The sequence below is a fragment of the Choristoneura fumiferana genome, chromosome 8 (genome assembly GCF_025370935.1).
Source record: "Choristoneura fumiferana chromosome 8, NRCan_CFum_1, whole genome shotgun sequence".
Taxonomy (NCBI): Eukaryota; Metazoa; Arthropoda; class Insecta; order Lepidoptera; family Tortricidae; genus Choristoneura; species Choristoneura fumiferana.
In genome coordinates, this window is record NC_133479.1 from 17,706,447 (window position 1) to 17,721,785 (window position 15,339).

The 15,339-nt window shown below is 35.5% G+C and overlaps 1 protein-coding gene across 8 annotated transcripts in view; it reads left to right on the forward strand.

Moving 5' to 3' along the window:
* The window catches only part of nebu (solute carrier family 2 member nebulosa), a 111,206-nt gene that overhangs the window by 92,543 nt on the left and 3,324 nt on the right, over positions 1 to 15,339 (forward strand). For 6 of the 8 annotated variants that reach the window (XM_074091523.1, XM_074091524.1, XM_074091519.1 and 3 more), the window contains one exon: positions 15,178 to 15,292. In XM_074091523.1, the coding sequence (XP_073947624.1) occupies positions 15,178 to 15,292 (115 nt within the window). Of the gene's footprint in view, positions 1 to 8,066; positions 8,171 to 13,464; positions 13,735 to 15,177; positions 15,293 to 15,339 lie in introns of those variants that run through there. The other 2 variants (XM_074091518.1, XM_074091521.1) reach the window with 2 other exon arrangements.

Consider the following 15,339-nt stretch of genomic DNA (forward strand, 5'->3'; position numbering starts at 1 on the left):
AATGGTGCGTGTGAAGTTTCCCAATCGCACTGGGACCGCGTGGGAACTATGGCTCAAGCCATTTGTTCTGAGAGGAGGCCTGTGCCCAGCAGTGGGACGTATATAGGCTGGGATGAATAATAAAACACTTGTAAATCCTTTATGGTAATTTCTTTCTTATCAATACGGATATTATGTAAATAGCGTCAAAAAAAATATGTTGACGTCAAAATGGACATAAACTCGAAACTCGACTTAAGAAATAATAAAAGACACGTACCTTCATGTTTTTATAGCTACGGAAGTCTTATAGTATATTGTGCACCTAAAGGTTAAGTTCTATTTAATAATAATGTCAAAGTATGGATAATAAGTTACAGTCGTGGAAACTGAAGGTCGTACCTTTCATAATCGATTTCGCTATAATTTCTTTGGCAAATGTCAAAATTATATTAGTAGCTCAAAGGTTCCACCTGTACCTTTCATAATCAATTTCGCTATAAGGGTAAGGCCGCGAATTTTGACCAATGTGACATAGAAATAACATAAAAAAATACATGACGTTACCATAAAAACGCAAATTTTTATAAAGCCTAGATCAAACTGGTAAAAATTCCCATTAGATAACGTATGTATGAAAAAAAAATACATCTCATATAATAAAGTGAAGTTTTTATTTTACTAGAACTTTCTGACGATACTGATCTTAAATCTGTCCTATATGAGATCTATAGAGCTAAACATGAGAATGTGGAAGTAGAAGTACCTCTAGTTGACGAACATCTTTCCAAAAGTGTATCTTTACATGCCTCTCTAACACTGACAATAAGGTGCACATTTATAAGCATAACGAATTTGGATGTGGTTTTTTTTTATTCGACTGGATGGCAAACGATCAAATGAGTAAGAGATCACCACCGCCCATAAAAATCTGCAACACCAGGGGTATTGCAGACGCGTTGCCAACCTAGGGCCTATGATGGGATACCTCGTGCCAGTAATTTCACCGGCTGTCTTACTCACCACGCCGAAACACAACAGTGCAAGCACTGCTGCTTCACGGCAGGATTAGCGAGGAAGATGTGGTAGCAATCCGGGCGGACCTTGCACAAGGTCCTACCACCTAGTTGTGAGCATGCTTGTGACTTCGACTGTACTAGCTATTAAATACCTCAAAGAAATGGCCAAAACCCTAAATCACAGGTTTTACCAATTTAGGAAGTAGTATCTTAGTTAAGTGGACAATGTAAAAAGATGTTTTTGGAAATAAATTATTATGATTATTAAGTTTAGGTAACAAATGAACTAAGTAGGTAAGTGAATCTCTCCGTTTGTCTCTCACTTTAAATACGCTATGCATGTAGCAGGACGTGAACACAGAACTCGCCACAATTCTCTTGTGCCGATCCCTGCACCTACAGATTAAAATTTATTTAACTTCAAAATATCCATCTAACTAACTTACTGTGCGTGCAGTCATTGGAAACCTAATAATAAACTGGTGTAAGTTAGAATTTTTCTGTGTGAACTTCCTTTACCACATTTTTCGTTACGTTATGTACAAAATACGTAGCATTTTGTAAAAATGTAACGTAATCGTAACGAAAGTGTAACGTATTTTATACAAAAAATCGTTTATCATGGTGAATAACGACATTTTGAACATAATAACACATGCCACTTACATGGAAAAGATTACCCTATCGTATGAAAAACAACCAGTTTAAAATAATCACTACTTACCCTTAAAATCGAACAAGCACTTTCGACGTTTTTTCGAAAAAAAAACCTCGCGTCACTTTTGATGGCTGTTTGTCAACAAACTGATGAGATTTATTTATCTCATCGATGTTGCCCTATTAGAGTATTAGTTGCCAGTGTACAAAAACAAATTTCTACCGAAATTGGCGTTAAAGGTAGCTTAAAAAAGCGTCACCTAAGTATTCGTAACGAAAACTTGGTTTTTTGGCACGTGAAAAGAATTAAACATAAAACATGAAAATTATTTGATTATCATGATTCCGCAATCGGTAGGACTATCGTTATATCATAAAATTTCGTTTAAAAAAATCATGATCATGAGAAGTTAAATAGCATGAAAATAATAAGGTATTAAGTACTCGTGGTCAAAAAAAATAGTCAATTTTCGTTACGTTTTGGACGGTAATATATTTTTATTATTTTTAAAAGGGTTTAAATCAATTATCTCATTTGCGACCTTGAGGGTTTATATCGTGTCATATAATAAAAAAAAATTAAACCTCTAGGTGTTATCAGTTTTTTTTTATCAGCCTTCCAAATTTGAAACGTCCAAATTGGTCAAAATTCGCGGCCTTACCCATAATTTCTTTGGCAAATGTCAAATGATATTAGTAGCTCAAAGGTTCCACCTGTACCTTTTCATAATCAATTTCGCAATAATTTTTGGCAAATGTCAAAATGATATTAGTAGCCCAAAGGTTCCACCTGTACCTTCCATAATCGATTTCGCTATAATTCTTTGGCAAATGTCAAAATGATATTAGGTAGTAGCCCAAAGGTTCCACCTGTACCTTTTCATAATCGATTTCGCTATAATTTCTTTGGCAAATGTCAAAATGATATTAGTAGCCCAAAGGTTCCACCTGTACCTTTCCATAATCGATTTCGCTATAATTTCTTTGGCAAATGTCAAAATGATATTAGGTAGTAGCCCAAAGGTTCCACCTGTACCTTTTCATAATCGATTTCGCTATAATTTCTTTGGCAAATGTCAAAATGATATTAGTAGCCCAAAGGTTCCACCTGTACCTTTTCATAATCGATTTCGCTATAATTACTTCGGCAAATGTCAAAATGATATTAGTAGCCCAAAGGTTCCACCTGTACCTTTTCATAATCAATTTCGCTATAATTTCTTTGGCAAATGTCAAAATGATATTAGTAGCCCAAAGGTTCCACCTGTACCTTTTCATAATCGATTTCGCTATAATTTCTTTGGCAAATTTCAAAATGATATTAGTAGCCCAAAGGTTCCACCTGTACCTTTTCATAATCGATTTCGCTATAATTTCTTTGGCAAATGTCAAAATGATATTAGTAGCCCAAAGGTTCCACCTGTACCTTTTCATAATCGATTTCGCTATAATTTCTTTGGCAAATGTATTGGATGTCAAAATGATATTAGTAGCCCAAAGGTTCCACCTGTACTGAAATTGAGGCAGAAAATGTGCTCCAATTTTGGAAGGTGTATGGCTTTGTTATTTGGCATAATGTGCGGGGAGGGGTGTTACGTCTACATCAATTGGGTCTAGAATGATTCATTGATATAAATATTATTGCTACCAAAAGGTTCCTTATTATTGCCCATTGTCTGTTATTAGTCGCTATCATAGCATTAAATTGCTCATATAAACACTAAACAAACAAGCTTTATTTACCTATATTTGACCAGTTGAATGTTCCATTAAAGTTAACGGAAATCAAAAATACCACGGTGCATGTATAAAATTACGTATGTACGCCTTTATTATCTTACAAAAATCAGGATCTTCTTTCTTCCGCTGTAGTTGGGTAAATATTTAAAATAGGAACAGTATTAACTTCCAAACGCGGACACGGATATTAATTCCCGATGCGTCCGCGCGGAAGCGGCGCGTGCGCAAGAGGTCGTCCTTTATGTCATGTCGCGATCGAGATTCTAGACCGTAATTGAACAGGGTGCTTACTTGAATGCCAAAGGGTGATGCAAATTTAAATATTTTAAATGAATTCATGTTTAAGTTGCCAACCGTAATTGTTTTTTAGGGTTCCGTAGTCTAGTTCTAGTTGTAAAGAAGCCTTATAGATTCGCCATGTCCGTCCGTCCGTGGCTTTGCTTAGAATATTAGTGCTGGAAAGCTGTAATTTTGTATAGATATCTATCTATCAATCTTACCTTTAAACGAGCAATTTAATTTCGGGGATTTCGAAAACGGCTTCAACGATTTCGATGAAATTTGGTATGTAGGGGTTGTCGGGGATGACAAATCGATCTAGCTTGGTCTTATCTCTGTGAAAACGCTTATTAACGAGTTTTAGCCCGAGCAAAGCTCGGTCGCCCAGGCACACTAATAATTAAATGGTTTTTTTGGGCACCTACCCTACACATAAAGTGAGGATTTTTTTTCGCCTAAATTCATAGTGTGGGGTATAAATGCTTCTTTAATAAATGAACATATGTTTTATTTGTGCAAAGTGAAATGTTAAACTGCCAAATAAAGACAAACTAATGTTAAGTTTACGTAAAATTGAAGTGCCGTCCTAATAATAGTGTCAGCAGACTTAAACTTGATGAGGTTCGAGACATTTTGTCTTATGTCTCTTTGTAATATTGTAAATAATAACTTCTTAGTATCGTTATTTTCTTATCTAAATATTGGCTTGGCTCTTAAATATACCTATATAAACTTGGAATATGCCTTACAAAATACAAAATCCTTAAAAAAAATATTTATTTTTTTCGTAAAAATAAGAAATACTTTATTGAAGAAAATTAAATTAAGTATACAAACAATGTCAATGTATGGCTCTTAAATATAATAACCTGGCAAACATTGGAAATATTTGTGAAACTCTTAATTATGATTATTATGATTCATTTAAATATGTACATTCTTTGTTTGTTATCATTCTTAGGTCTGAAATCATCAACCTACTTACCATTTTACTTATTTATAAAAAATATTTGTATGAAATGAATGAATAAACATGTTTTCATAAGGATAAAAACGGCCACTATATTTATTACTGTTTCGACCTTGTTGCGTTCGTTGACTTTTTAAGGCAAACATTTTTTTTCGTTACTTTCTGTAGAAAAATATAGTATCGTACAAATGCAAACAACACAAATCGGTACAAATGAAGCAACATTATAAAACATAACTCCTAAATTCAAAGTCATCATCTCTCTCTGTATTTTGTATGGTTTTTGTACTTTCTTATGCTTCACACGGTCTGAGCTCTTCAAACCTAAAGTTCTAAAAAGAGTATATTTACGACATACTTACCTACTACAAGATTCTCACCCTAACCAAAACTTTACACGTTCAAAAAGGAAGATTTGCGCCGTAATTTCCCGATTAATTATTGATTAATCTAAAGGATTAATCCACTATCATACAAAGCAACACCTACATATTATTAATTAATACAATTTGAGAACATTATAAACAAAAACTTCCTTAAATCATTTTAAGTTAAGTATCTACCTATTAGTTTTCTTTTTAACCCCCGACGCAAAAAGAGGGGTGTTATAAGTTTGACCGCTATGTGTGTCTGTGTGTGTGTGTCTGTTTGTCTGTCTGTGGCACCGTTGCTCTTAAACGGGTGGACCGATTTGAATGCGGTTTTTTTTATTTGATAGCAGATTTTCTAGCAATGGCTCTTGGACATGTTTTATCAAAATCGGTTCAGCCGTTTTTGAGATATTGAGCTTTGAAGTGACAAAATCGGGAGTTTTCCAACTTCTTGTTGGTTAGGTTAGTTACAAAGATGAAATGGAATGTAATTAGTGGTTTCGAGATTATCGCCGTGGAATTTTACGACCTATTATACTTAAAAGTTAATTGTATCGTGTTAAACAATCCATTCGATTTCGAATACCCATGTGACACTTATTAATTTGAAGTCAGATGCGTGAATTTATCGGTTATATCCTGAGTGTAAATGTAATTTGACCCATATTTTCTAAATTGAATCAACGATAAAATTCAAACCGTGCTAGTAGAACTCGTATCATAACCGAATGCTCCTTAGTACCTGTATTATGTAGGTAGTGCCACGAGAGTTGAAGTGAATGACTACACACACAGCTACAAATAACATAACCAATAAAAAATTGGAAAACCCCCGACATTGTCACTTCAAAGTTCAATATCTCAGAAATGGCTGAACCGATTTTGGTAAAACATATCTAAGAACCATCGCTAGAAAACCTGCTTTCAACTAAAAAAAAACAGCATTCAAATCGGTCCACCCGTTTAAGAGTTACGGTGCCACAGACAGACACACTGACAGACACACATAGCTTCAAACTTATAACACCCCTCTTATTAAATATAATGACCCGGATAACTCACGTCTTAAATCGAGTTTAGCTTGACATGTTTCGGGCTAATCGTTACAACTGTCAAATGTAGCACACAACACTACCCTACTTATGACAGTTGTAATGATGATGAAAACGTGGGTAGTTATGTGCCGGTGTCAGTTTCGTCGGGTAGTCGCGAGCAGAGCGGCGGCGCGCAGTGCGCGTGTTGCAGCAGCCGCTGAGTCGCGTGCTCCGAAGACGAAGGGCTACGGATTAGCCCGAAACATGTCGAGCTAAACTCGATTTAAGACGTGAGTTATCCGGTCATTCAAAGTCAAAGTCAAAATATCTTTATTCAATTAGGCTATAAAGCACTTATGAATGTCAAAAAAATCTACCACGGTTCGGAAAAACCTCTGCTGAGAAGAATCCGGCATTATATTTAATATGAGTGAGTCTCACGGTAGTTTCAAGTTCAAAACACCCCTCTTTTTGCGTCGGGGGTTAAAAAAAGAACTAATTACACAAAAGGACAACGAATGAAATGATTCATGAATAAATGTCAAAATTCTGCTGTCATTACACGACATGTGCTTGTGTGCGTGCTCTCATCTCTGGTAGCACTTCCTATACCTATCTACCACAAGCATATTTATGTAACTTTATAAATATCGAGCAAAACATCGAAAAAGAGGTGCTTCCTGTTGGTATGGGGAGTATCCCTTAATCTTTAACTCTAGTAGCCTGGTACTCGTATTAGCATTCCATCCAATCTTAACCTGTCCTCTCCCAGAGGCACAAATTTGTGCCCAAATTCCTTTGATCCTGTTATCCTGGGAGATGACAGATTAAAGGTAAAGGACCTCTCTTATTGACCTCAATTCCCGGTCTGTCGCAATATCAGGTCAAGGTCAATCACTTGCATACAGGTCCAAATCGTCCTGCCATCTTCATTTTAATTGTTGGTCACTAAAGCAGCCATAATAATACACTGAAAAATTTAAGTTTAGACACTTGTTTTTTTGTACGATTGAAAATGTCCTAGCACAGACGTTGCAAATTGCAGATATCTATACTCCATTTAATTTAAGATTTGAGTTAACTGTCAAATTGTAACACATATATGTATGTATGTAAATACAATTGACAAACTTTGAGATACTTGTGTACCAGTTAACCTTGTTTCTCGGTATTTCGAACACAAATGGACTAAAAATACCTACAGGTAGGTACACTTATTAGCGGTATTTACTATGTTTTTATTACAGAAGTGAACACAATTCTAAATAGTTTCGTTGTTTCATTTAAAAACGTGTGCAAATTTAATAAAATAAATGGAGTATACCTAAAACCTAACAGTCCTGCGGCCCGTGTTCTATATTTAACCCACTTCTCGATGTTCCACGTGTCAAGTGTTTTTTTAAAGTTCGATTCGTCGAAATACTTAGCTCGTGGCAACTTTCCACTTCACATGTATTTTATCTCATTGTATTGATAAATGTTTCATTCAATTGATAAATATTTTTGAAAAGATGGGTATCCTTGCATATTCCTTCTAACGTGGCTTGAATAATTTATTTAATCTTTGTTGGTGTGAAAATTAAAATATTTTTTTCATCTTTAGATCGCTTATTGACAGAGTTTTAACAATTCTTTGTTCAACTGTGTATGTTTTCTAGTTTATGATAATGTACCTATAGTTACATACGCTGGATCTTTCACGCAGGCATAGGTAATTCGAGAAATCGTATGCCTACACATAGGTACAATTTATTTATTGACAAAAAGCAAGCCAACACTTGATAGTGTTTTGTCAATACTACCAACATAACATTTACCAATTGCACTATCACTTATCATCTCTGATCTCATATCAAAAACAATCTGCCAATTTCGACATCACTTCATCTGAGGCTGCACTCGAAAAATAGTGTCAAGAGTGATTAATTTTTCTGACAAATTCAAGTGCTTGCAATGTTTGGGCAAAGGGGGCCAGGCTCCGATATTATGACTTTGGGGGCCGCATCCTTGTTTGGGCCCCCAGTGCTGGCAGGGGCCCTCGTGTTGAGGGGGACTACAGGGGTATTTCGGAGCACCATGGACGACAGTAGTTTTCATTCTGGATCTGCGTCCAATTATAAGGTACTTACTTATTTTTTCATACCAAAGCAGTCAGCTTTAGTTAGTTAACGATAAAAACACAATTTGATCTTGTGATATTATGAGTTCAGTAAATTTAGCTTAGGCTCACAAATCTGTTTTTTCTCGAAGCACATAGCTTCAACGAAATAGCAGCATGAATAAGTTCAACGTTCAACATCTCTGTCTATTTCACCAAACTGCATAGCAGTGAAATCATATGCAATGTTACACGATAACCAAAAATATTTACATTTCCTTTTCCAACATGTTCACGTTTTGAAAACGTAAGTATCGAACGCTTTCGTGGGCGTTTCTCTTCAGACAGGCAACAAAGGTTGTTAACATAACAAAAGACTGTTGATGTTTGCGGACATTCCATTTTTGATTCATGGCACAAAAGGAACAGAAAAAAAAGAAAACATACTGGCCAGGCATACTTAATGTGAAGAATATTGGCACTATCAATGCCTAGAGCTACACCCGAAATTTTGAAGTTAAAAATTAAAAATATCTTTAAAAAAAACAAAGTTAATCATGAGTAGGTCTGTACTATTTCATATCGCTTAATTTAACTTCTAGCCGATTTAGGGCTAAATCGGTACAATCCACAAATCATAGATAGACATAACAGGTCATTATATTTCAACTTGGGTATAGTCAGCATCAAAAGTAGCGGAACACTTTTTTACTTTGTGGTTTTAACTCATTTGTCAAAGTATGGTGTTAAATACGTTGCTGTAAACCGACAAAGTACAAAACTGTGCAGCTTGATGCTGACCGTACAACAAACAAACGCATTAATAAAGAAGGAGTAAAAAAGTGATGACATCAATTTTTGAAAGAAAATACATACGATAACCTTTTTTCATCTTTTTATAACTTCTTTGGTAATTCGTACCTAGGTATCTACCACTAAATACGTTTTGGTTTAATTGCTATTATAAAATGTATTCAGGACAATTCACGTGATAAATTGTCTTTACATTTTTCCGATGCGACGTTTTATCAAAGCATAACACCAATAATAAGATACCATAAATATCAGATAAAAGAACGATAAAGCATGTCAAAGAATTAGCATAGCATAACTACCTACCTATTGGAATATTTCTGAGTATTGTGATCTGCGAATTGGTTCCAGCAAGTAATATTTTACAATTGTAAAATTTTACGCTTATCACGTTCGTTTGTCAATCCATCTTGTTGCGATGAATTTTAGATTTTTAACTTGTTTTATTAGAAATACCTACGGCCGAAATATTACAATGAAGCACATTCGGACATCTGCTTGTCGAAAATTTTGCTTAGGTTTGCGACAAAATGACAAATATCAAACAAACGGGAATCCAAAATAAAAAACACGTTTTATGGTCCACAGTTATGCTTAGAGATATAGCGATAGTAGAAATTGTGACGGTCCAGGGTCTCTTCGCAAGTGCCTGATCCATCGTCTGTAAGAAGTCTTCGTCATCGTCTTTTTTAGGGTGCCGGAGCCAAAATGGCAAAAACGGAACCCTTATAGTTTCGCTATGTCTGTCTGTCTAATGCTAGAAAGCTGTAATTTTGCACGGATATTATATGTAAACTATGCAGACAAAATGGTAAAATTAAAAATTAAAAAAATTGGGCTAAACTTTTGTTCAGTACCACTACCATGAGTTTACAGTGACCGTACTCGATAGCGACGGCGTAAATTATTTGTATGGAGAATTGTACAGCGCCTCTATAAATAATTTACGCCGTCGCTATCGAGTAAGGTCACTGTAAACTCATGGTAGTGGTAGTGGTACAGATTGTCAAGCATCCCCATCTTGACGACCAGATGGCCTAGTGGTAAGAGAACCTGACTACGAAGCTTGAGGTCCCGGGTTCGATTCCCGTGTCGGGGCAGATATTTGTATGAAAAATACGAATGTTTGTTCTCGGGTCTTGGGTGTTTACTTTGTATTTATGTATGTATCTATCTATATAATTATATTTATCCGTTGCTTAGTACCCATAACACAAGCTTTACTAAGCTTACTTTGGGACTAGGTCAATTGGTGTGAATTGTCCCGTGATATTTATTTATTTATTTATTATTATCTCCGTTGATGAAGAATAAATAATGAAATCACTAGATGCTACAGATCACGAGTTCAAAAACGTGTGTTGCGTTAACAACTGCCCGGCGTTCTCTAAAGTATCCGCATGCCGCATGCAAGGAAATATCTGCGCTATAATGATATAAAATTTGTTTCGCAATGCATCTTACCTACATGCTACGATTTGTTACAAAGTAGTTATCGCTGCCGATAATCCTTTGATACGGAATGTTACTATAGCTTGCCGTGGACTGGACAGGATATTGAAACTGTTAGATAAATATTTTTACAACTAAAAACCGGCCAAGAGCGTGTCGGACACGCCCAAAATAGGGTTCCGTAGCCATTACCAAAAAAATAAGTAACATTTTTCTAAGGATTTCGTATTTTATACGGATTCTTCCAAGTTTAGGTATATTTTATACCTTAGGCTGCTATTTACTCTTAAATTACTAATAATTACCAAGCAAACTTAGCCGTTATAGTTTTCCTTGAAAGTTTGATATATTTACTACCATCCTGATTTTTTTTTAATTTTTCCACCCACCGGTTTAGATTTTAGAGGGGGGGGGGGACGCTCGATTTTCATGAAAATTTGCTCTTTAAAGATGAATATTCCACAAACAAATCACTGAATCGAAAAATCGTTTTAGCAACCCCCTAAAAACCTATCCAACAATACCCCACACTATAGGGTTGGATGAGAAAAACACTACGTCTTTGGGAGGTACCATCAGCCAAATAAATAGTCTATCAATTTTTAAACAAGTTCCTATCAAATGAATGTCGCTAAAGTCGAACTTTCAAGTTGACGGACACGTCTATTGGCATTATTGTTTTGACATGCAAACGATTATCAACTTTAGGGTGGTAGACCACATATTTGGCTGATGGTACCCTAAAAAGATTTTTTTTAATTCTTAATTGTACCATTTTGTCGGCGTAGTTTACTTATATATCCGTGCAAAATTACAGCTTTCTAGCATTGATAGTCCCTGAGCAAAGCACGGACAGACAGACAGACAGACAGACAGACATGGCGAAACTATAAGGGTTCCGTTTTTGCCATTTTGGCTCCGGAACCCTAAAAACGGAAAGCATGTGGGAAAATGAACTAACTTAATTAAAAATAAAATACATTGCAATAAAAACTACGTACTTACCTACCTAGTTGTTTACCTAAAATTGTAACGTAAATTAGCTCCATCATTGGGTGGATAATTCCAGGCATAGTATAAAAAAGGAGCAGTATTCCGTCTCGGCAGCGTCCTTGATATAATTACCTACGCCGGCTCGGTACACAAACGCGCGATAGGGCTGCCTACTCTACTAACTGTCACTCTTCAGTTATGTATTTGATTTGATACTGTCACATGAGATTTAAAGTAGAGAAAGGATTAGGAGAGATTTCAAGATGGACTTAATAAGTAGTGTTTAACAAAAATATATTTTACGTTATTTTAATAAACCACAAAACGTATTATGTTTTATTTGGCTTCATCACTACGTATAAGAATTACCTACAAATTAGTTACGGATTTGTATACGTAACCGCGGAGCACTCGCGACTGATGGTTGCCGAGGTATGCTGAGAATTCGTGGCGCGTAGGTACTCGCGTTCCGGCCTTTTGTATGAAGACGGTGTACCTACTGCTCCTTTTTTGAACTGTATTCCAGGGTAGCCAGTCGGTAGAATGAGCCTGCAAGTACCGGGACCCCAGTAGGCAGGCCGTGCATTTCCAGTCGGCCTGACGCGTTAAATGTAAACTATCGTCGTACCTACACAGCGAGCTCAGTAATTGCGGCAGCTCTGAAGTTCTAATTGACCAAGTCAAGGGCACGGCACTACTGACAATGTCAAGTGCGTACAAATACCCAGCAGGGCTACTACGAAACTCGAAACTCGAAGTTCGTGTCGTGCGGTCCCTCTGACACTTATACAATTTAATTCGAGAGCGAGAGGGACGGTACGATGCGAACTTCGATTTTCGAATTTCGGAGTAGGCCCTCAGGTTATGTTTATGTTCGGAAATATTGTCAAGAGCAGTTAAAATATCTTGAAACGCATTTAAAAGTGTTTCGTCAAACTTTTCTGCTGAAATTTTCCGGATTCATATAAAATTTCCTGCTATACCTACTAATGTGGCAGTCCCAAATTTAAATTGCTATCGACACGGCCAAAGTTATAATAATATGTATACACGACCTTAATGTTAAGTTCATAAAGTCGTGTACCTTTACATATTTTTGTAACTTTGGCCGTGTCGATATCTTTGCCCTTGACTGTACTAAATAGGTACAATATTCAATTCACTAATCAGCAAAGATTTGAATTAATTTTCGCGCCATGCCATGAGTTATGTTTTGCCGCGTACCTATGTACCTACGAATGTCCTTCCTGCACTGCAACTAGAAAATATAGAAAGGTACAACTTTAAAAATAATTGTATTGTATAGGAACGTATATATTTACAAATATCTACATTATGAACACTTCATGAATGCGCTATTGTTCCGTATTCCTTGTTCAACATCATTGTATTAAAAGCCAGTAATGGCGTTGCCTTATATATCTGCTGGTAGTTTCGTTAATTTATTTTATTATCCTAGTTATGCTGTACACAAAGAACGTTATTCATTGTCCTTATTATGGTATATATAACAGCGGCTATTAGGCGTTAAACGATGTACCTACAAGTCTTATTTTTGCTACATATTTTTGTCGGATTGACGTTTTATTTAAAGATTAATCACTATCTTTATTTAAATTTGTGTAATTATACAATATTTCCATTCTAAATAAATGATGAAAGAAAAACCATAGCCCTCCCTCGGGCATTCGGGTAAAAAAGCGCCTGAAAGATCGGCATAACAATCTTATACATTTTAATTTGTGCTATAATTTTAAACAGGCGCATAGTATTTTTCCATGTTTTTTCATATGTAATTAATTAAATATTGACCAACATAAGATATAAATGCAAGAATATGCCTTTTACCGGTTTTCGCTTCCCTACTTGACAGCAAGTAAAGCATAGACAAGTGACATTTCTAAGGCGTGTTTTCAACGACAAACTAATTTACTTGTCATTTTTCTTAGCAATCATCCAATCAAATAACGAAACGTTCGAGTAATGTCACATTGTTTGCGAACGCAATTGGTGAAATCTAATCGGAAGATTGACGACTACTTTGGCAATGGAATGACGAGACGAGACGAGCGACATTGTCATTGTCTGTCATAATCACAATAACAAACAATAAAGCCAGCTGTTTGTGATGATTTTCTTGTTAACGTGTAAATTGAACAGTTTTCCACATTCTGAACGATAACACGGACGTTTATAATTAAGTGCAAAAGTTTTGTTCAAAATGAGATCCACTTTATATCGACGTAACCACACCAGTGATTCGGAAAGTGAACCTTTGCTGGGTGCATTATATCCTGCATTGCCTGGACCTAGCGTTTTACAAAATGAGGTATTTACGCACTAGAATGAAATGGACGTTTTCAGGGCTATTGGGTTTTCATGGCTTTCCATTTAATTAAACACTTAGATAGCCTTCATGCACCGCTATGGAAAACTTGTGACGAATCTGGGTCGCATAATTATTGCGATCCAATGTCGCGTTGATAATTGGTGTACTGCACACATTCGAATTTGCATTAAGTATTATTGTCAATAAATTAATTACAATCCCTTTTGTTTGATTCATCACACTGAACAACAATAAACATTTATGTAAATAAATTTAATGTTTATTTGAGCAAAAAACGGTACAATATAGGAAAAAACTTAAGAAAATAAGACTTAAACGAAACATGGACCAGCAAATATGCCACTATTAAATTATACAGTAGAGTAACACATACAAAGAATATAAATGACCTATTAAACAATAATTTAGTTGAACAAAACGAAACTAATGTAATATCATTTACACAAGTTTTTACCTTCTTTGGCCTCTTAGCTGAGCCTGTAATCTTATTATGGCTTGATTGACTTAAAAACATTTGCACTCAGACACAACTGATAATTCCAACTGCTGTTAACATGACAATGGGCCAACTACCCCATGAAAATGTTTTGTTTCAAATTCTAATCCATATTATTTTAGGTAAGCGTTTTAAAATCTAAAAAATAATGAGGCACTTGCGAGTTTTACTGAGGCTTCCTTATTTATTTATTTATTTCATTTGTTGCTTTAAGACCATAGTCCTCTGATAAGGTCTAGGTGTATGTCTTAAGAATATTAGCGTCATGTATGTCTAATAAGTGTTCTTGTTAACTATAAGTAAAAATATGGATAAAGAAAATCACTGGCAATTTAAAAAAGTATGAAAAACTTCCATTACACAACATTGTATTTTCATGACTAAATAGATCTCTTTTCCAGTTATTTGCTTTATATGGTAACCAGTAGAACATGGTTCAACTTTTTAACCCTTTAACATTGTCTGAATTATAAGACACAAATTATCCAGCTCATTTCACCACAGTCTTATAATTAACCTTGTAAGGCCCAACATCCTAAATTTAGGGCATATGTCAAAGCTAATGTCAAACTTCAGTAATTGACAATAATTTTTAAATTATAATGATGAATATTTGACATAGGCCTTATAAATGAGATTTCAACAAAATGTGATATAGTTTTGGTGTAGGTGGCGACACAGGCATGTAAAAATAAAAATGTAATGGCAGCTAAAAGGTTAAACTCCGTCTAAAAATGTTTTAGTTAGTCTTTTCTTCTCTTTTTTAAGCTCCGTAATTATGGAGATAATGTGGGAAGAATGATAAATTTTCTAATGTGATGCAAGTTTGAGTAGTTGGCTTACATCAAATGAGAAAACAGAAGGAAAGTAAAAAAAAACTTAAATAATATTTGTGGCCTAAATAGCACATTTTGTGCCTTTTCCAGCGACCTGACAGCAACAACGGTGCGATGGCCAACATTGGAGTCTCCCAGGATGTCCTGGTGGAGCCCCGGGCTGACACGGGCCGCAAGCTGCCACAATATATTGCAGCTCTATCAGGTACTATTCAATTATACTATGTTTATTGACAACTACATCTTTCCTAT